The 23855-nt window shown below is 38.2% G+C and overlaps 1 protein-coding gene across 1 annotated transcript in view; it reads left to right on the forward strand.

Annotated features, from left to right (window-relative positions):
• The window catches only part of LOC102221850 (polypeptide N-acetylgalactosaminyltransferase 14), a 136090-nt gene that overhangs the window by 89028 nt on the left and 23207 nt on the right, over nt 1-23855 (forward strand). Inside the window, exons 4-9 of the mRNA XM_023347863.1 lie at nt 4782-4849; nt 6287-6352; nt 13858-13979; nt 18342-18429; nt 20630-20714; nt 23304-23407. Coding sequence (XP_023203631.1) covers nt 4782-4849; nt 6287-6352; nt 13858-13979; nt 18342-18429; nt 20630-20714; nt 23304-23407 — 533 coding nt within the window. The remainder of the gene's footprint in view (nt 1-4781; nt 4850-6286; nt 6353-13857; nt 13980-18341; nt 18430-20629; nt 20715-23303; nt 23408-23855) is intronic.

The following is a 23855-nucleotide window of genomic DNA, read 5'->3' on the forward strand; positions in this document are numbered from 1 at the left end:
CAAAATATTTCCAAGAAGTTTTTTTTCTAGTTTCTAATGCAAAACGTTTAGTACAATTGAATTAAGACAAAAATAAATGAAGAGTAACTGTTTACCAAGATAAGCAGGCTTGTTTTATTAATTTTAGGGTTTAGAAACAAAACATACAAGTTTCACTGCAGATTTGTTTCACTTAAAATATGATATATATATATATATATATATATATATATATATATATATATATATATATATATATATATATATATATATATATATATATATATATATATATATATATATATATATATATATATATATACGTTAAGATATTTGCACTAGAAACTGAATAAAATTACTTGGTGAGATTTAGTGTTTTGCAGTGTGGAAGCTGAATGCAAATGCAGCTTTTACTTTTCAGATTTCTTTGTGAAAAAATGTAAATGTGTTTTTATTCCACATTGCAATTAAAGTTAAAATAAATTTCTATTGAAATGCGTTGATCATAATTAAAAACTGAATATGCTGTGGATGTATGAATAAGTTAATTAAAGTATTGACATATTCTGATTTATGCTGCAAGAATTTTACAATTAGGTTCATTATTGAGTTAAAATGTCCTAGTCAAGTATAATATTTCACACAGAAACAGGTTTTTCTGTTACGGTTGCTTTGCTGCTGGTGTCTTGACAGAGAAATAAGTTGGAGAAATACATCAGCCTCAAATGAATGGAGGAGCGGTAGAAGCAGAGGTGGATGGAAAGAGTGATGAATTACTCCAGGAAGGTGGAAGGTGGAAGAACGGGCTGTCAGCAGACCAATCAGGCAGAGAGAGGAAGAAAGTGGGAGGAAACCAAGCTGAAAAACGCAGCAGAGCTTCAGACGGGATAAAGGGAACAAGACGAGCAAAACTATTAGAAATACATCTCACTTCTTCTCACCTGCAGAAATAATCTTTAGTAGAAAGCAATTCTGCGGCTGACTCAGAAATACAAACAGTGCTTTCTCCAGAAACACAAAGTGGCCATGTTGTTTGTCTTGTAACCAACTGTGCAGAAGAAATGCAGCTCTTTTCAGCTGAAAGCATCACTTCTCAGGTGTAAAGCCCATGAGTCCTGGCCAGCAGAGAGGCAAGACAATCTGAAACCTGTAATTGAGGTTTTGTCACATGTTCAGGGGGAAAGTGGGTTTTTTTTATTGTTTTTTTGTGGAAGCACGTTGCAGCATGCAGGCTTTAACTACAGCTACTGTTGGAAGTGTAATTACAATCTACTTTCCTTATATGGGTTTTAGTGCTTTCCAGCAAGTTCTGTTGAATGAAAGGGAATCGGTTTGCATGCTGCTCGACTGAACAAAGCGTTGTGACATTTTGCCTTTCTGTTTGTTCTGCTCCTTTAACTGCGGTGCAGCTTGATGGCAGCTTTTATCACCTTCATGCTGAAAGCTTTCTCTCCACTCTGAGTACACAAATACGGAGCAGAAGTGTCTCCCGTGGGATTTGATCCCGTCACCCTGGCAGCCATACGGCAGCACCCATTTAGTGTCAGAGTGGGGTTAGAGTCCCACTGGGCCCACACATGCAGCTCAGAAAGCGCTGGACTGTTTGGATGAAAGCGCTCTCCAAATTGCAGCTGCAGGTAATGAAAATATTTCCCACAAAAAAAAATTGGTATATAGAGAGTTGGGAATGAGTGGTGCAGATATAGAGGTGCTTTTCTCTGGCAGCTGACTGCGTATTGTCAGTGGTGATAATATTTCCTGTGAGGTGAAGATAGCTCCCCTCTCAGCTCTCCTGAAGGGAGGTTAAGCCTCACAGCTGCGACCCAGAGAGTAGAAACTCTTCAGCGTGTGTGAAAGAGAAGAATATGGGATTCTGGAAAAGAAATGAGAAACAAAAAGGAAGCAGATTAGTGACCATTCATCCATAATCATTTATAGATGCTCCATTGCTGCTGACAGCCTCTTAAGAACATCCTGGACATTTCAACGCTCAGATTTGGGCTTAATTTGGAGAAACATTCATTTTTGTCACCATTTATCAATGAAAGTCTATGATTTCCTGACTGATACCTTTAATAGTATCCGTGTTTCCAGGAATGTTTTTAAGCGCATTTGGACGTATTGCATTTAATGGAAATGGAAAAGATGCTAAATTACTTCCTCATATTGCAAAAAAAGTTTTAATACTCGCTTGAGGTGGGAATCGTTTTCCAAAAAGATGGAAACATTTCCTGAAAAGGTTCTGACGAACATTTACCTGACCTGACTGATCAGCTGTTCCTGCTGTCAGCTGTCTTTGAAATTCATTTCTTTCTTTACCTTCCAGACAGCGTGTGACAGAACAATTACACCTGGCCCAATAAATTACAGCCAATCACACATAATTCACATTTCATACTTTTTACATTTTTTGCTAAAGTTAGCTCAAAATTCACAAGGAAAAATAACTAATGAAACATTTCTATTTATCTGGGTTTTAGCTAAAATACAAATAAGCAATCATCTCATAAGCCAAACTAGGGTTTGTTTTATTTCTGGTGCTTCAAAGTCTCATAAATAATAAAAGGTCTGAACACAAGAAAACTGGACAAAGAAAGCAAATAAAAAAAATGTTTCAAGATTTTTGATAATTTTAAGTTAAATTGTACAAGATAACATCACACAAATGGAGAAAAAGATTTGAAAGGATTTATTATGGCATTTTGACAGCGACAGAAAACTCAAAGCTCTGGAGGCATCAGAAATATTTCAAACCAATAATATTTTCTTTGGTCTAAACTGAATGGTTTGTAACGTCATCCACTATTTGCTGTCAAAAATAAAAATCTTCACATTTTGAGGGCTATTTGTGAGTTTTATAATCATGAATATTAAGAAAAACAACATAATGTATCTGTATATATTATAAAACCCAAATAGCGAGCCCTGAGGTACACCACAGCCCAACCAAAACACGGAGAATCAATAATTAGGGAGTTTGATACATTAAGAACCTCCCAGATTTTTAGTAATGCAGAAAAAAACAGATTTATTTAAACTCAGGTGGTTTTTAAGTCTGAAACTATTAATATTAAGAAAGTTTTATCTCTCTTCAGCAGTAGATCACAACAGTTTTTACACTGGCTGTCTTTTTGCTGTGAATTTCTCTGAAATTTGAGTGGATGCTGTTACCAGCTCTGATGTTATTTACAAAATAAATCATATTTAATATTTTCAGTCTATATTTTTGACCAGTCATGCTTTAACTGATGAGCCTACCTAATGCATCGGTGAAGGAACGAGTCCCACCATTTTTTAAAATTTCACTTCTTTGCTGCTTTATTTCTCTTCATCTTGAGCCCATCCTTCCCTTTCCTCCCTGTTTTCCTAAGCCCACACATTCCTCATATTTCCTCCTCTCCTCCTCTCTCTCATTCATCAATCCATTCATCCATCTTTCCCGATCGGCCCTCGGCTCTGCAGAGAAACAGAGTTACAATCAGGCTTATTTGTCTCCCTTACCAGGCTGCCATCTCTCTCTCTCTCCTTTATTATCCCTCTCTCCTTAATCTCAGCCTATCTCTCCATCCCTGTCTCTTCAACTATCCATCACTTTCCTCCTGCTGGGTCCGAGGTCCAACCTGCTCTCCCCTCTTAACTCTCACCTGCTTGCTGTAGGCACCTTATATTCCCTCTTTCTGTTTAAAATAGTTATATTTTAAGATCCAGTTATCATTTTATTTACTTATCTGTCTTATATTATAAATATTAACACCCCTTGAAATGATTCCAATATAAAATTTAAGGCAAATTAAATAAAATAGTTAATTTGACAGAGTCTCAGTTAAATTTACATCTTATATTAGCATAATGCCAGATAAATTCATATGCATCGCAATCTTTTTAGATTTTGATGAATAATATTTAAAAATCATGATTAATTTTCATTTCACTTCACAATTATGCACTACTCTAAGTAGCTATATCATATAAAATCCCATAATCAACACTAAGCTTTGTGGTTATAATATGAAAAATGATTTATTGGTGTGTTTTTTTTTATTCCTGTGTTTTCTGTGTTTGTCACTGATGTTACAGACTGAATCTTTAATAATCCTTTTTTCCTCTCGATCTTCTCCATTACATTTGTTTTCTTTCCTTCAGAATCTGTTTCCTACGTTTGACAAAACTTTATTCCTTCCTTTTTTCCTGCTTTCTTCTTCTCTGCTCCTTTTCTCAGGAGCTTATGCATAATCTGATGCTTTTATTGCTTTTTACATTTTTCTTTTTTACTCGCTGCTTCACCTCTTTTTTAATATTTCCTCTTTCCCTCCCATTCCAGTCATTATTCTAATCACTTCTTTATCCTGGGTTTTTATTCTCCCCTCGTCCTCCTGCCTTTTCCTCCCTCGTCTCTCGTATCCAGAGGGGATAATGAACAAAGGTTATTGAACAGTAGAAATAATGAAATAAAATCGAGCAGAAACCCACCCAGAACAAAACACATTTTCTCATTTTCTTCCTGTAAAAGTTATGAATTTTTTATGTTTCAATCTCCAGCTCTAATGAAATAGTTTTTTAGATGCGACACATCATACATTTTCATAAGAGGAATTTGGTCTGACATTTTCAATATGTTGTTTCATGCGCTGTGCTGTGCATATGTAATGGCTATATGAACACCTGAGAGAGTGTGTGTGTGTGTCTATGTGTGTGTGTGCTGGTTGGCATTTACTTTCACACTTTCTTTTAATTTGTACATTTCCAGGCTCATGTTGGAGGTGTGTCTGAACGAGTGATGATCTGTTTTGTTTCCTCTGCAGTGTGTTGAATCGGACTCCAGTTCATCTAATCCATGAGATCATCCTGGTGGACGACTTCAGCAACAACGGTGAGTCGCAGCTGCAGCTTGCAGACGCAGCTTGCAGGTTTCTTCCAGGTCCAAAATAAACAGAGATGAGACGTACGAAGCAGGTCAGATGGAGAAATGTGCCCTCAGCAGCTGGGTGTTTAGTTTGGGGATTAAATTGTGTTAGGGGTCAGAGTTCACACGCTATCGTCCTCAGAAAGACTCAAAACCTGTGTGAAAAGTACAAAAGAAACTGAAAGAACAGTTCAGAGGAATTATACAGGAATAAGTAGTTTTTTCTGTCTATTAGTAAACTAGTACTAGTAAAGTGAAACTAACTAACCCGCCCTTCATTTTAAGATGCTGTTTATCACCTGGTTCAGTTAATGCAGCCGAAAATGTTCCGGTAAAACTTCGTTTATAATACATTAAAAGTGAAGTAACATTTAGAGGCAGGAAAGAGACGTTTTTACAGGATTTAACTCATTAGTTACCAAACATAGAAACTCACACACACACACACACATGCACACACACCTAAAGTTAAGGTAAGACGTAAACACAACATTAGCCAGGTTTCCTTAGCCTGCCTCCTGGTGTCATTTTTCATGTTTCCTGACTCGTCAGTCATTTCGCTGCCGGACGGATGGAGACATGAGGGAAGCAGCTGAATGAGAATCCAAGTGATGGAGGTTAAATAGTGGCACATTTAGACTGTGGAGTAATTATCAAGACAGATGAGGCTAGAGGACAGACAGACAGGAGCAGGGACTGATGTGTTACACACACACACACACACACACACACACACACACACACACACACACACACACACACACACACACACACACACCCACACACACATAACCAAAGACGGAGCAGCAGCAGGATAAACAACAAGCTGGATTTACTTTTCCAACATATCAAACTAATCCAGTCAAATATCTGCAAAGAAGCAGAGATGCATCAATCAGATATTTATATCTGCATCGGTCCCGATATTGAATAAAATTCTAGATCAAGTATCGGTGACAATGTGTTTGATCCATAAGGGCAGATCTATTCAGTCTAACTCTATCCTGAGCAACATCATGCTTCATTATATATTTTACATTATACTGAGAACTTTCTGAACCATTTGAAAGATATTGATATCAAAAGTGAAAGAAGTGGATCGGTGCATTCCTACATAAAAGCCAAAACATGCATTAAAAATTGATGTTTAATTTTTCAATTTTGAGAACATATTCCAGTGGACTGAACATATCCTGATGATAAAGTGAGGAATCCAGCAGGAAGCTCCCAGCATGCCGTTCATCACGCTGCTGGCTCTGAGTCGTTGTCCTGCTGCTGTGGAGTGTTTCAGCTGGAAACAGCCTGCAGCGTGTGAAGGAACTGATGACACACACCACACCCCGCCTCCCTACAGCACTCCTGACATTTATTACATCCTGTTTTTTATCTCATCTTTATTTCCAGAAAGCGACTGCCAGCTTCTCACCAAACTGCCTAAAGTCAAATGTCTTCGCAACAACAAGAGAGAAGGTATGGCAACACGGAGCCTGACGGCCTTTGGCTGTCTTCTGGCTCCTCCTGTTTGAGTGTCGTGTGTTCATGACGAGTTATGAGTCTTTGCTATCATGCAGCAGTAGCAAGATATGCACCAAAGGCAGACTTGGCTGTAAAAGCTTGGAGAACTGTGTTTGATTCTGGTCAGCCGCTGAATTCTCAGTAAATCTCCATCAAAAAAGCATTTAAGGAGCCAAATACATAAATAACTTGATGAGCAGTGTTCTTGTAGATGTGGATGTTTTCCTGATTTCACATGTTGTCTATTAGCTCTGCTTGTCATTTTCCTGTGAAATCTATTTCCAGCTGCCTTCATGCATTAAATATAAAATACAAATAAAATACACAAATGAATTTGACAGGCTGACAAAGCGTTGGGGTCATGAGCGCTCTGGCATCTTAAAACTCTTTAAGTGCCTCTGTAAAGATTTAAAAATGTGTTTTTAATCCTGCAGCAGATTATCCGCATGTTTGTACATGGCTTTCAAGGTGTTGAAGCTTCTGGTATTAGGAGCTCAGGGATTAAATAAAGAATATTTTATTTATTTTATTTTATTTAGACTTTCTGTGGAGGCAGAACGTTTTTAAAGGTCTCTGGTATTTGGGATTCCCTTTTGCTACTGAATGTTTGTTCCTTTGAAATGACAGAGGCTGAACAAATTTAAAAAATCACAAACATTTTCACCTCATAGGTGATGTTGGGTAAAAATGGCTCCCCAGTTTCATGACTGAAAACATTAATTTTGCCACTTTCACAGCTGTATGTCATTTATTTAGATTAGCCACCTGAAAAGGTTCTGAGTCGTTGCCTGTTTATTGTATTAATTGATAACATTTCTGGGTCCTCTATAACTATTTAAATATTTTAAAATGTACTATTTAATCTCAAATTAACAATGAAGTGATATTTCTGACATTTATTAACCAAAAGAAGACAGAGCATGGTTTGATTTTGATCATTTATTTGTTGTTTATTTCTCAGTGAAGGTTAGCCAATGCTAGTGACTTAGCTTTCCCCAGAGCCCAGTGCTGTACATGCAGAGGCTGTGGGTTAATATACTAGAAAATGATCTCAGACAGAAGATCTCATCTTTGGCACTAACTGTGTTTCCATCAACGTTTTTGTTTTTTGAAGTATTGCATTAGAAATGGTTGATGGAAAGCACAAAATTCAAAATAACTTCTTCAGCTTTGCAAAAAAGTGTTTACACTTGAGACTTTTCCAAAAAGAAGTTAATGCGCTAAGTAGAAGATGGAGACACGTTTTTCCAAATATGTTTTGATGTAGCAAATGTCCCCAGTCCAAACCAGACCATGACATGACAACTGGATATAAAAATTGTTATTCTGAAAGACAGAGAAGTTCACGGCTGAAGGTTCAAAACAAGACCAAATAATTAGCAAGATGACAGATGTTAGTGCTGAAATGTTTCTTTTTCTCCAAACATGATGCTCTGCATTACAGCCAAACATCTGCTGAGGGAGAAAATTATTTCATGGTTCTTGTTTTGCAGCTCCTTATATCTTTTGTTCCTCAAAATGATCTGAATATGCATCCTGAATTGATGGACAGCAGAAATTTCTACCCTGTGGTCATTGTTGTTTTTCAGCATTGACTATATAATTAGTTTTATTAGTCTAACATTGTATTTAAAATGTTTTAAAGATTAAAACTGTCTTGTTTTATCTTGTTTTCCTGATGTACAGTCCAGAACTTCCTTAGGAAATAGATTTTTAATCTCAATGAGTTTCTCTTCCTGGTTAAATAAATGTTAAACAAACCCTGACATTGTTTTCCTTTTGCTCCAGAGTCATAAAATACAAAAACTGCTTTTTTTTTTATCAGTGTCACTATGATGATGATCAGTTAATAAAGCTGATATCAAGCTGCTTCCCTGAAGCAGTGAGGGTGTACTTACTTTTCCCATGATAATGGTCACGGGTGTAAAACAGAGATGTTTTTATTGCTGTTTCAGTTATTTGACCGACTGTTATGAATAAATGTTGCTAAGCGGCTCTCAGGAACCACAGATAAGAGATCAATAAAACACATCATAAAACTGGAGCAATGATAGAAAATAAAAGCCACATGATTGTCAGGATCTGTGTTTTTCTCTGTATTTATTTTGAGTTTTCTGTGTCTCTGAGTCTCCGTGTTGTCCCGTCTGACCCTTGATTGTTCCCTGGTGTGTCTCGTTTCCTTGATTTCCCTCTGTGTATTTAACTCCACCTGTGATCCTTGTTCATCTTCGGGTCCTTGTCAATTCAGTCGTTTTGTCTACGTCAGGGGTCTCAAACTCCAGGCCTCGAGGGCCGCAGTCCTGCAGTTTTTAGATGTGCCACAGGTACAAAACACTGGAATGAAATGACTTAATGACCTCCTCCTTGTGTAGATCAGTTTTCCAGAGCCTTAATGACCTAATTATTCTGTTCAGGTGTGGCGCAGCAGAGGCACATCTAAAAGCTGCAGGACTGCAGCCCTCGAGGACTGGAGTTTGAGACCCCTGGTTTACGTTGTCAGTTGTATTCGTGTCTATTCGTGTAGCCAGTTGCTACCTGTGTTTCGTCCTGGTTTTCCGCTCAGCAGTGCTGCCTGGTTTTTTGGACTTTGTTGGATTCTCATCATTAAATATCATCGTTTTTCATTAGAATCTGGTTCCACTGCGTCTGCCTCACCACCCACCACACCTCAGGACAATGATAGAGATGAACAGATTTAAACCTGAAGCACATAAAGTAAATAAAGCGCCTGCTCCTGGTTTACCCGTTAAAGCAGGAAATGACCAGTTTAAAGTTTAAAGTGTTTGAAGGAAAAGACTTTGGTTTTGATGCAGACTGCTTCCTGAGGTCAGAGCAGTTTCCTCACAGGGAAAAGCAGAAGAAGAAAACACTTACAAGCCACTCCAGCAGGCTTGTTGAAGTTTGATGAGACCAGTGCCATTTGAACTCACATTACAGCTGGAAAATAATAGTCTTCACTCCTCTAAAGTGTCCCTGCCCCGTCTGATCCCGCCGCTCCTTCCTGTTACTGTTTGCTTGACATCTCCCTGGTTTCTGTCCTTCCCAGCCTGGTGAGTTTCTCCTGCCTTCGCCTCACCTCTTTGTCTCGGAGACAAAGCGAACAGTTGTGCTGAAGGATTTCATTACAGACTCACAGGAGCAGGTTTCATCAGTCTGGCTTGTTAATAGTTTATGGCTTTAGGCTTTTTGACTTGATTATCTTTTTAATGGTCATAAAAGCTCACCAGTCTGGCTCTGTGTGTCTTCTCTGTCAACCACAGATGGTTTATGCTTCAGAGACTTGCTGGCCCGATAAATCCTCTCGCTTCTTGCATTAACATTGACCTCAACCTAATCCAAAGCATTTTTAATGGGAGAAAATTATCATATTGTTCGTAAAAATACAGATATTTTATTTTGAGCATCTAAAATATTCGAAAGAATATGCAGCTGGGCTGAAATATCAAGATGCAATGCTAGTTGACTTGCTATTGGCTGGTGTATTCAAAGGGCTATTCCCATAACAAAGTAGATTTTTTTAAGCAAAACATTTTTTCTACTGCTTGCCATATTCATTTACTGTTTACATATTTCATTTATGTTTATTTTTAGATCTTTGAAAAACTCTCTGGAGTCTTGCCTTTATTTTAAACACTGAGTGATTCAAAAAACCTTGTAGTTCCTGAGATATATTAGTCATTTGTGTCATTTTCAGGCAAAAAGCAGAAAATATGCTGATTGTTTCTAACAGCTGTGATAGAAATAAAATGATGGATTAGTGATTAGTACAAAATTGTTTCTCAAAACATGTTTTTGGTAAGTGACTGTGACTTGAATCCCACTTGCTCAGTCTCTTTTGGTAGAGCTGCTTCAGTCTAATCTGTCAGAAACTTCTGGACTGTTGATCTTTCTTCAGAAGAGTCTGGACTCCCAGGAAAAAACATTCATCTTTATCAGGCTTTCCTTAAATAAAGGTTAAAACAAAAATTAAAACCACCTCCTCTTGCAAAATGAGCCTCACATTCAGTGTTACTGTCAACCTAAAGTGTGCAGTGTTGTATAAAGTACTGAAATCTCAGAGTCAAGTAAAAGTACAAGTACCTCTCCAAAATATGACTTTGGTAAAAGTCGAAGTCACTGACTGAAATGTTACTTGAGTAAAAGTCTTAAAGTATCTGAAACTTCTTGTACTTAAGTATGGAAAGTACTGTAAAAATGGATGTACTCAAGTAATGTAATGAAAAGTACAAGTAAAAAGTAAAACAAAGCAAATGCAGTTTGAATGACATTTTTTATATTTTGGTAAACTTGTCAAATACACTTAAAATAAAGTACACAACCAAGTGCAGGCAAAATTAAACCTGCTAATAGATATACCTGCAGGCATCATTTAGTTAAGAAAATTAGGTGCTTTACCTATAGCACAAGGTTAACTTAACCTGCTTTACAACTGAACCAGCTTCTTAGTAAACCCTCCAGGACAGAAAATACAAAGTTTTTGTAAGCCTTAAGTTTTCCCTTCAAGTAAGGTCAGTGCTGAAAATGAGAAAAATAAATAGTACAGAAAATGCGGCCAACATGAAGAAAAAGAGCTGTTACGATTACTCTACTTCACAAATCAGTGAACCAGTCAATGCTACAGTCAGTAGGTGGTGCACACAACTGGTCATTATGCAAAAGAAAAAAAGAATTGGGAGGGAAATGCAGCTTATTGGCATCTGTAAACCTGGTTTTGAACTTGCATGCCTTTCCTATATTTGTTAAATTGAGTCTAAATTGCTATCGCTATGGCTTCTGTCCCCCCTTGAACAGAGGAGTCTAGGTAGCCTGCTACAGTCAACATTAGGCCTAAGCTAAATACACCACGTATGGAACTGAAACAATGCCAAACAAAGTTCATTTATGGTCAACGTTTCACAATACAGTAGTGCCTAGTGACCAAGCTATAGTTACTGAAACAGGAGGATTATAACCATTTCATAAGACGTTACCTCGATGTGTTTCTTCAAGTTGGACGGGGAGTTTGTGTAAGATAGAATTTCCACATCTTCGGGCAGGAATAACATAAACTGCATCTTTAACACCCACGAAAGAGTGTATTGTGTTTAAATAAGGCCATGGGCTCTCTTCACCAGCTGGTGGTTCCCCTGGAGCCGTGTCCGACGTAGTTGCAGTCGTTGTGGTCTCCGTCTCCTCCTCCATGTGGCTGCGGCTGATTGCGAGACTTGCTTTGTGTTTAATGGGAGAAGCGAAACAGGTGTATCCTATTGGTGGTGATGAACAAGCCCAGGCAAGTAGGCTACCGACTTTGTTCGGTAGCCTGCTTGCTACTTGCTAATCAGTAGGTGGGATCAAAACACTTGCGTTTCTCTCTCTCGCTTTTTTGTAACGAGTAACTAAACCACACATTGAAAATGTATCGGAGTAAAAGTACGCAATTAAGTTCGGAAATATAGTGAAGTAAAAGTGAAAGTCATCAAAAATTTTCATACTCCAGGAAAGTATGAAGTACTCCAAAATATACTTAAGTAAAGTAGTGAAGTATTTTTACTTCGTTACTATACAACACTGAAAGTGTGTTCCTGTTAGCAGAGAGGAAGAAGCTCAGAGTGAGAGTAGAGTACAGCTGTGGATTATCAGCAGAGATTAAAGATCATCTCTGTACACTGAGTCGGCTCTGAATGTGTTTATGTGCATCTAAGTAATCGGCTGCCGACTCGGGTCACTTTATTCCTCCGTCAGTGTTTGTGCCGGCCTGCGTGTGGCTCCGTTTATGTGTGTGGGTCCATCCATCCAGAAAATAAAGCCTTATTGAGGATGAAATGGGATTTTTAATTGGCTGAGCCCCGGCCTAACTGCTCTGCGTGGAACTTCACGGCCCCTTGTACAATGTCACCGACACACACAAACACAACGGACCCTCGGCGCCGTGCACACTCAGCCGTGCACGTGTGTGCACACTGAATGAAAAGACACATTCACGCAGGATATATCTAGGTGTCAGGGAGTATTGATTAGACCATTTACACCAAATAGAGGAGAACACTGGCCACCATCAGGGAGACCTCCCTAACTAGCTCATTTACTTACACACACACACACACATTTAAAAATGACCTCAAGTCACCCGGCACACACACACATCAACTCTCTTCCTTCACTTTTCTGTTTCTGTCCTTTAGAAGTGAACAAACAAAGCTTTTCTCCCAGACGAAGCCTGACACGTACATGCAGAGTGTGATGCGGCTGTTAAAAGGTTGTCTCCATGTCTGACAGCTCCTCTAAGAGCTCGCATCGATTTTCCCCTCCGCTGACTGTCTCTGAGCCAGGAGGCCAGCTACGGCCTGAGAGGGAGGGATCAGATGTCAATACATGCAGCAAGGCACTCACACCGCCGAGGCTGATGGTTCCATTCCCACCACGCCTTGTTGCTTTTTCAGGCAGACTAAACAGCAGCCCTGTTTAGTCTGCTTTAATCCAACTCCAGTTCGTTTTCCTAGAAAATCTGGTTTGTTTGGGGAGGTGTGGATGCGTAATCAGACCAAAAATATGGACTCCCATTTCAGTCTCAGTTGGGTTGAATTCAACTTTGGTACGGTTCGAATCCATATGTGAACACAAAGCAGACCAGAGACCGTTTCAAAAGCAGGAAGTGGACTACAGCACACGGCATTATGGGTAAATATGACTACAGCAAATCTTGAGTGTCAGTTTGTTTTCACACCTGATAGTCCAGCAGACTCAGTTTGATTGGGACCAAAACTGTAACATTTGTTAAATTTCCAGCTGCTGTGGTTCTGTCTCTCATGGCACTGAGTTAAACCAACCAAACCGTTGAAAAACCTGTTCCCCTCCTCACCTGTGGCGGCGCTGCACCAAGAACCACTGAAGAAGACTGAGCGCAACTTCATTCTTCATGAAATGCAAACCAAAATTGAGTCAGATGTTACAGATTGTAGGATTTTTCCTTTGTCTTTGATAAAAAGAAAACCACAAGAAATTTCTTCTGCTTGCTCTAGACCAGGAGTGGGCAACTCCAGGCCTGGAGGGCCTAAAAGTCTCCTGCAACTTTTAGATGTATCTCTACTTCAACACACCTGAGTCAAATAATGAGGTCATTAGTAGGACTCTGGAGAACCTGACTGCACTTAGGAGGTGATTCAGCTGTTGGATTCAAGTGTGTTGGACCAGGGAGACGTCTAAGAGTTGCAGGACACCGGCCCTCCAGGACCAGGATTTTCCACCCCTGATCTAGACTCAGGTGTTGTTTTGGTTGAATTTACCCAGAATGCCTTGTGCTACATTCTACTTCCTGCTTTTGGAGCAGTGTCCAGTCTGCTTGGCAAACAAGCAATTAAAATGAAAACATGGTCAGTTTCATTCATGAGTTAATTTGAAGAAATCACACTTGTCACATTATGAAATTACCGTAAGATGCCAGAAGCTCTTAAAGTGTCGTTTTGTTTGTGTTCCTGCATCAGGCCTGATCCGGTCCAGAGTGCGAGGGGCCGACGCTGCCAGGGCCAAAGTCCTGACCTTCCTGGACAGCCACTGTGAGGTCAACAAAGACTGGCTGCCCCCCCTGCTGCAGAGGATCAAACAGGTGAGCTGCAGCCTCATTATGCTAACCAACACAGCTGGAATGATTGAAACCTCTCCAAAAACTGGGATCAGCAGCTCCAGTAACATCTGCAGAGTTCGTCAAAGCTTAGAAACCCCATGAAAAACCTCTGAAAGTGTTTTTGTGTTTGCAGTTGCCTCAGGAATGAAATGTGTTCATTGTGAAAGTAGCCGTCTCTCTGATTGCCTCTCATTAAGGAATAAGTGCTGCACTTTCTCCTTCCCCACGCTCAACCGCCAGCCTCCGTTGTTTCTGTCTCCTCTTTGTGTGCCGCCTGCCTTTAACTGCCCTTTCCTCTCTTATCTGTCTGCTCCTGTTTTGGCACTTGTCAGTTCTTCCAGTTTTACATCTTTTCTTTCTCCTTTTCCATCACTCCTCCTCTTGTTTGTCACCGCTCTCTTCGCCTGCAGTTATTTTCCTCCATTTATCGCCAGACTTCACCTGTTGCCATCACATTTTTACTATTTATTTAATTCAAACAAATCACCTCTCTTTCTTTTCTTTAGTTTAATCTCACATGTTCAAGTCTAAAATATCGAAACTATTTTTTGTTTATAGACTTGGTGAAATTTTGGTTTTATATTTTTTAACTGAAGAGAGTCATATTAATAATCTATTGGTGTGATTCACACCAGGACTGGAGTTTGACGCTTTTTCCTCCTTTCCTGTGACATTCTTGTCTTTGCTATTGTTTCATAAATTTTTTCTACTTTTATTCATTGCAAACAGCCACTCTCAAGTTCTTCTTCACCTTCTCTCTGTGTCCTCTCATTTCCTGAGTTTTTTTCCACCGATTCATCAAGTCAGCAGATCCTTTGTTGGTATTAAGGACCTTTGATCTCCCTGTGTAGAGACGGATCAATAATTAAATCCACCTAAGAGTCAGATGTGTTTGGGCTGCAGTGTCAACGTCATCGTTATTCATTCCCACAGCGTGCGTACGTGTGTTTTAATGCACAACAAGTCGTTTGTCACTGTCCGCTCCGGTCATTTTATAGTCGTATATTTAGATTTAAATGTATGAAGTATTGATCTGGGTCAGCAGAACCCCACACCGCTCTAAAATCCGATCACATTTAAAATAATTGTCTGTCTTTTTGATAGAGAGCTGAAATCTCACCAGTATTTCAATTTATCTTAATTCCTATAGCTTTCAGTCATCGTGATGGAGAATTTTATTAATAACTCAGGATCAAATATCATAGTTTCATCATTCACAGCAGATCATTTAACAACAATATTTAGTTTTTAACATCTTCTTTGTCAGTTATAATTTTCCCTTTATTTCTGCCACTCAGCTGCAACAAGTCAGCCAATGCAGGTTCATAAGAAAAAAAATAAATAATTGAAAAGTTCTTTATTTCAGCAACTTATCGACCAGTTCACTAAGAATGACATTTTGCAAATTACTTACTTGTAGCCTTTATTTATGCAGACGTTCTGTTTACACTGTTGAAGGTGATGTTTGCAAACCAGCCAATCTGGGAGGAGAATTCACTTTCCTTTGTGCTGATTGGCTGAACCCAGAAGAGCAGAAACAAGGAAGTCTGTAGATGTTAGCTTCTGCAGTAGTACTAAGACGTTTAATGCACATAGGTATATTTGGTGTTTGAAATATGGAAATAGGAAGTTATAAGCGTTTTTAGACGGAGTCTCATTCCATGTAATTTGAGATGATGATGGGTCATAACGTGTAGTTCAGGAAAACGTCACTGGGCTGCTACAAATTGTGCAATAAATAAAACAGTCAGGTAGTTTACAATAATTACACTTTTTTTTTTTACTACTAACTGTTATTTCCACCCACTCAGTTTATAAAAATATATATTTTACAAGGTGAAATCAATTCTTGTCTGTCACTGAGGCGTCTGGACTTTGGGGATTATTATACATTTCTAGAGTTTCTCCCATTAATTTTCATACAGAAAAATCTGTGAAACATTAGTTATGTGGTTCAAAACGTTTCCATTGCTTTGTTGCTCTCCTTTTGTTTTTTCTCATGAGCAATCTGTGAACAAAGCTGTATAAACAACGAGGAGTAACGTTTCCACTCTATCAACTGTTTCCTGAGTTCAAATATTCTCCTTGAAAAGCTTTCTTCTCTTTAAAAACCTTTAGAAACATACTTATGCAACAGGATGAAATTCAAAAACATGACAAATGAATTTATCCTTTACGAAAGATGGGAAAATTAAAACATGCTGTTTACAGGGAGCAAGTTGTGGAAGAATCTGGGAGCAAAGCTAATAAGCTAGATGTGACACAGGAGAGAAACATGAAGATGGGCGATAATAGATGGTGATGATGAGGACGATGCAGATTGTTTTGGGGTCAGGATGCTCTCAGCCCAGCCATAAGATGTTCTCATTTTAAATTAGGTGGAAAAAACAAAATGACTGGAATTAAGAAACTGCTCCGGAGTGATTTGAAAATAACAGTCATCCAATTACAACACTAATGTCACGAATGCTTCTCCCTGAGTGCTGCACAGTGTCATTACCCTAACAGCTATTAAAGCAGCCGCAGCGCTCTGTGATGTGGCTGGAGCTACGGTGGGAAGCTGCCCACGTCCCCTTGCACTGACCCTGCAGCTAATGGTCCAGAACCGCTCCACCTGCTCTGTAATATCACCGGCTGAAGGCGCATCCAGCCGTTTGACCAAACTAATAGAGGGACATCACATGATTTAACAGGGGGCCACGTCTGGCAGTGTTAGTGAAAGTGTGATGGAAAATTTTTACTTTTATCCTTGTAAAGAGCAAACTATGTCATCAGAGGTGGAAATATGTGGGCTATAAAGGGTTGTCATGTTGGGAGCGCTAACTTTAAAATGATTTAGATTTAAACGCAGGATTTCTATAGGAGTAATGCAAGGATACACTCTCTTTTGTTGGGTTACAGTGGATGTTTTCTGTGACATCGCCTTCATGCGTTTAAACTGCAATATGAAAAACTTACAATATCATTTGGTCTCCCAGCAACCAGCATAGCCATGCTTACATGCATTTTGAAGCTGAACGTTTATTGATTTGTATGTCCTAAAGGTCTGAGTGAGGACACCGAGTTCCTGTAAATGAAGACCTTTTTACCTTTATTCTGCATTCCAATAGATTCGGTTTGATTGGGAGCCAAAATTGCAACATTTTTTACTTTTTCAGCTGCTGTGGTTCTCTGTCACACTGCACTGTGTCAACCAACCAACCAAACCGTTTCAGCAACCTGTCCCCATCCCTGCCTGTGGGGGCGCTGGACCAAGAAAGGAAACAACATAAAAACCCTGAAGAAGACACAGAGCGCACCTTCTTTCATCACAAAATGGAAACAAAAATGGAGAAGCGTTAGATTTTAGCGGTTAGAGAATTTCTCTTTTGTCTTTGGTAAAAGACCTTTAGCCATTTCTCCCACTAGTGCCAGGCTAGCATATTTGTTTTGGTTGTATCTACCCAGAATGCCCTGCACTGTAGTCCACTGACTGATTTTGGAGTGATCTACAGTCACTAGAATTCACTTCAACCTAGTTTTTTACCTCTTTTGGTCCACTTCAGAGTTTGATTAACCAAACTAATTTCCTCACCAAACTAATTTGATTTTCTATCCAAATAAACTAGAGTTCAGTTAAAGCGTACTGAACAGGACTGCTGGAAATAAGGTTTTAAACCAGTGTAAAGGGGGTCTGACAAAGAAACATCCCAAAGCTATCATAAAACAGCTATAAGTGAACATTTCTAGGTCAATTGCTTCAAGCATACCCTTGAAGACTAAAGTGTGTCATTGTCATTGGAGCTTACTGGTGAAGCAGTTGGTGTGGCTATGCAATGCAGATTGCTTCTAATTCTTGTAAATATATTTAACTGTCTTCTTTAATCAATTTTCCTCCCTCTGGCCATCATGTATAAAAATAAAAACCATTTATTTTGACCTTTTAACCCTTGAGAGTTTATTAAAAGTTCTGTTCTTTCTGAATCCATCCTAGGTTTTTGTATTTCTCCTTTCTTTCATCAGCAAAGTGAATATAATGACACTGAATTGAAAAGAACAGAAATAGCGGTCACTCTCACCGCAGTTACTGCTTCTTGCATGATTGCTGCCAAATGACTGAAAGTTCCTTCCAGTGTGAGAATTATCATGACCTTGAAGTGTACTGCAACTTTCACAGACAGATGAACACACACTGAACTGGAAATGTCATTTATTGGAACAGAGTGTGAAGACGGGAATGCTGATGCAGCATCCGTCTTTGTTTTAATTTACATTTTCCTTCTCATTTAGTCAGTTTTTCCCCTGTTTGTCCTTCACAACTCAAACTTTGGGTGAAAATGTGTTTGTTTTTCATTTTGTACCCAGGATCCAACTCGTGTGGTCAGCCCTGTCATCGATATCATCAACATGGACACCTTCGCCTATGTGGCGGCCTCAGCGGACCTCCGTGGAGGTATGAGGAAATGCTTTTCTCCCACCTTCAGTCAGAAAAATAAAAATGGCTTTGAGGTGCCTTCAGGGTATCTTTTGATGGCAGAGAGAAACCCCTGAGGGTTTCTGATTTATGAGCGGGCCCTTCATGATGGGTTCATGAACCTGCTCTCTCTGCTCTGGAGCTCAAACGCCTTTGAAATATTTTCCTTTCAGCTTCCTCGCTCTCTGTGTTCGTTTTTCCTTTCTTGCTGGAGTCCCAGCGGACGCTGGGTAGTTTGTTTCCTTCAATAGGAGCTTGTATTTGAAACGTGCTCGACAGTCAAACACCTCAACATGAGTACTCGTGCATAGGTTCCCTTTCAGTTTGAGGAGTTTTTACAATGTAAAGCTTAAGCACAGACGTTGAAAACCGATGGATTCATTCTATATAAGCAGCAGCATTCTCTCAGCTCGATTTGTCGGGTCTAGATTGTGTTGTTGTTGACTTTCTGATTTGTTTTTACTTCAAATTAAATAACAAAACTTAAATTTTCTTCTCGGCAGGATACAACTATGAACTGAAATAAAATGTAAAGTTTTTGAAAAGAACCATAAAAAAGTCAACTATTGTTTCTGTCGCAATTAATCAATTAATTTCATTAAAGATTAAAATGAGCTCAATAATTTCCATTCTGATGATTAAAATTTTTGGAGGGCTATTTTCTTTACAGCGACATAATAATCTACTTTATTTATGGATTTGGCTGTTTATGATTTTTATTTCTGTTTATTTATTGATTTTGGTTGTCGTGTTATATTTTGGATATTTCCAGTTCCAGTGTTAAATATTATTAACAAAATTTTAATGTATTAGTTTTTGAGAGGGCCAACTTGCATTATTATACCATTATTAATACATTTATTGAAAATGATCTCAAAATAATTTTATTGTTTATTCCAATAATTACTTGGAGAATTTATCGACCGATACTTGTTATTGTGTTTATTTCTAAAAACCAATCATCAATAAATTCTATTAGGTTTTTTCCTCCTTTGTATTCCCTGGTTTTTATGCAAATGTAAAAGATAATTATGAATTATTGATGGATCAGATTATGAATAAATTACTCAATAACAGCTCATAGTTTGATAATATATCAGAAATCCTGAAGAATCTTCCTTATTTTAAGCCTGACAGGTTTATGTAGCTTCACCTGAGCTGAAACAAAATGGATAGAAAATAATTCAGTGTTCTGTCACCCATCATCATTTCAGCAGCCAATCTCTCCCAAGAGCTTTAAACTTCCTGTTTCCTGCTATTATCCTGTCTTATCCTCATCTTCCTCACTGGGTGGCTGCAATCAATGCCAGTCAGTGGTGATAATAGTCCTCTCCAGCCCAATCCCAGCTACACGCAGAGGATCGATGGTCAGAGATCATTTCATAAAGAGCTTTTAACTGGAGATAAAACGGTGGCTCCCAACATTAAACGATCCCTTGAACATGGATTTTTAGTTGTCCAGAGTTTATTTTTGTCACATTTTGGCATATTATTTTTTTGTCTCAGTTTATATTTGGGATGCACCGATCCACTGTTTTCACTTCCAATACCAATATCTGCGGTTCATTATCGAAACAGATCTGACAGAAAAACAGTGGAACCGACATGAAATGTTTATTTTTTTTAAACACAGACATAAATTTACTGAATTACAGATTTATTTGATAACTCAAACACTTAAATACATCAATAGTTTCATAAGCTTGGTCAAACATGTAAAATTAAACAGCCAGAAACTTTTCAAATGGTTCAGAAAATTCAGTGAGGAACTCTAAATATGATGTAAAATAAATAATAAAGTCAGGGTTTAGTTTATATGAGGCTTTAGATTTACTATTTTTTTTACATATTTCCTCAACTTGTTTTACTTTCTGGTTAAACACTTTAAATGACCTTTTATTCAGATGAACTTTAATCTTTACTGTCACAAAAGTAATGAGTTGGAACATGGCACTTCAGAATTCAAACAAGTTTCATGAATAGGTTTAAAAGTTTCTGCATCTGAAACATTTACTTTCTCTTCTCTTTTTTTATTTCACAGAGGAACTTCTGATTAAACATGATAATTGGCTTTATTTTCACATGCCAGCATTCATTCTTTAAGCCATTGCACATTAAGGCTGTCGGCTATTTGCAGCATTATGTGATGCTTACACACTTTTCTGTTTTTATCACTCAGGGTTTGACTGGAGTCTCCATTTTAAGTGGGAGCAGTTAACATCGGAGCAGAAAGCACGCCGGACCGACCCGACCCAGCCGATCAAGTAATGCACAGAACACATTAAATCCTGACCCAATAAAACTTTATGTATAATATAGAAAGGTGCCTACACTGAGGACCAGTCAGAGCCGCCCTGACCTCAAATATTAACACGCTTAATAGCTGATCTGCTCTTGTGGGTTGTGAAGTTTGGCTTTCATCTGAAGTTTTCCATTATTAATTCTGGTGTTCAAGGTTTAAACAGCTTTTTTACATTCCAGTTCTGATGTTAACGTGTTTATTACTGATGCTTTTGTAGATGGATTCCTCAGAAGAGCCACATAAACAGAAATTAAAGTACCTAACATCATTTCTAAGAGTAAACAAGTTTAAGCTTTGAACAACCTTTAATCTTCATTTTGTCTGTAAACCACGTTTATATTTCTTTGGACATGTTGAATCCCAAGAGAAACTTCTGTCAGGTTTATATTGTTTATTTTCAGGCTTTGAAACATACAAAGCTGTGAAAATGTATAATAATAGCTTTTAAATGTTTTACATGATCAAACCTATTGTAATATTGCTTAAAGATAAACATAGTAAATACAAAAAACATTTTTTTATTTTTGATTTTCTTCACTAAAGATAAAAAACTAACTTTGCCTTCTTGGAAAATGTTATTGAGAACATTGTGTTCATTTGGAGGTTGATTTATTTTTGCTACTGCCTAATTTAAATCGCTTAGATATGCTGAAAAGATATTTAAAAAAATTTGTATGTCAATTTTCATATTGTTTGATGATCTGATGAAGGTAGAAGGTGAAAAATATGGAGCCTGCTGCCCTGTGATGTGAGTGTAAATCTGTAAAAAAGGAATTAGGATCATTTCTACTTGCAGAAACACCAGAACAACAAAATGTTCCCCAGAACAATTCCACACTAGAGTTGGATTTAAATATCTAAACACTTCCTTCCAGGCTATTAGCAGATATGGAAGACGTTCAGCGTTGGATGTGTTGGTGAAAGTCGTTGTGAGCGTCTAACCTCAGTCTGCTGTTCCAATTTTCAAGCTTCAGCAGAAACTTTTAATTGCTTCTAAATGTGCGCCGTTTGTGTGTGAAAGTGAGCAATAACGTGTTTGTGTGGTGGAATAAGTTGCTGTTAGGAGTCTGTGTAGAAAATCTTGACTTAGAGTGTACAGTAGGGGTGTCCAGTGTGCGGTTTGGGGGCCATTTGTGGCCCTTAGATTGATTTTATGCGGCCCCCAACTGTTATTCAAGAATGATACAAATTAAGCACAATCCAGATGGAGACTTTTTATTTGGAATCAAGATAAATTTATATATTTTTTTTATTATAAAATTTTTATAATAAGCAGAACTGCATTCATCCAGAGACTTTTACTGGAAAGCCGACATTTCTGCACCCAAATCAGCTTTTATCTGATTCATTAAACATGTTTAAATATAGAGAATGTTTGGAAAGGAAGTGACTCGAATCCTGTTCTTATACTGAGAATATATTTGTTAAATTGAGCCATAAAATGGGAAAATGTCTTTCTTTTAATACAGCTAACATTCAAAATCCTTTTTAAGTTCTCATTCTACATTAAATAACATCTCTTTGCTACACAATAAAAAAGACTACTTTATTTTCTTGATTTTAGTGTTTTTGTTACTTTTTAAGGACTTTTGACTCAACAATTTTGACCCTTGTGACAAAATGTTTGGACATTTTTCAGTTATGTTATGGATTCCAGTATGAGTGTGTGCATGGTTGGTTGTCTCTTTATTAGAAATGCTAACTGATTCACTCCCAGTTAGAAAACAATATATATTCCATCAAGACTTTCACATTGAATGTGATGGGACCTTCTGAAACCCAAACAACTGATGCTCAAGAAAATCTGAATGAAGAGGGATGACTGTAGACTAGCATCATTCTGAAACAATTACAGTGAAAAATCCCATTTTCTGTGTCAGGACTGGCTAACGGAGCGCTGCGGCGTCCTGCTGCAGCCTGGATGACAAACGATGCGTGTCTGCACCTCAGCAGTCAGCAACAGAGCCCTGCTCCTCCTCAGTCTGACCTGTCAGTTCTGCAGTGACCGTGGCCACGACTCAGAAAACCTAATCCAATGAAAAATTACACAGCTCTAATCATTAATGCAGGGAGACTTTATTACTTAGAAGCATTCTAATGAAAAACTGTTTTTTTCCACTTTTGTCTCCTCATTTGGGAGCCAAGTTGTGACTCTTTGACTTTGTTCATTTATCCTTTTTTACAGACACACAGGCAGGAATCGGGCTAATGTGTTAATAACTGTTTCGCTCTATATGACGTCTGATCAGCCTTGGAGCTCCTGACACGTTACATCCTTTCTTTACCAGGTCACATTAATGCAGGGGACACAATATGCAACTGTTTCTTTCTGAATAGATAGTCTGGATAAGGTTCTAGAGATATTAATTACAGGAACAGGAAATTGGCCACAATATGACACAAAATGCAGCATCAGTTGTTGACTGATGTTTAAAATATCATCTTCTGTAATCTGTGGTCCTGAGATTTGAACATAATAGATGGATGATGGTGAGAGGAACCAAATGAAAGCAGTTCTTTTTTCTTTCTTTCTTGTGTTTCGGTGTGTCAGGACGCCGATCATCGCAGGCGGGCTTTTTGTGATCGACAGATCCTGGTTCAATCATCTGGGGAAGTACGACACGGCCATGGACATCTGGGGCGGAGAAAACTTTGGTGAGGATAAAAACACACACACACCTGTTCGACACACCCCGTCAACACCTCAGACGTTCAATCAACAAAGATTTATTGTGATTATATCTGACAGAGCAACATAGAGTAAGAAAAAGGATGTAAAGAAAAAATGATGCATGATTTTTCATTTGTTAAGAAAAGAACAGTGTATTTGTATTTAGTTCTCTTTATTCTGGTTCACACTCTGTTAAAAAATTTCCTAATAAACACCTGTTTCTATCCTATAATTCATATATTTTTAATAATCACACAATCAGCTCTACATTGTTAAGTGTTAAAAAAATGTCTGAGCTTTTCACAAGTTGATGTGAGAAGATTTTTTTAGCTGCAGATGCATCAGGCGTTCAGTAAAGGAAAGCTGTTCTTGTAATAACTTTATGGCAATAAAATGTTTATTTTCTTATTCAGAAAAGGAATTGAATTATTT

The sequence above is a fragment of the Xiphophorus maculatus genome, chromosome 15 (assembly GCF_002775205.1).
Source record: "Xiphophorus maculatus strain JP 163 A chromosome 15, X_maculatus-5.0-male, whole genome shotgun sequence".
Taxonomy (NCBI): Eukaryota; Metazoa; Chordata; class Actinopteri; order Cyprinodontiformes; family Poeciliidae; genus Xiphophorus; species Xiphophorus maculatus.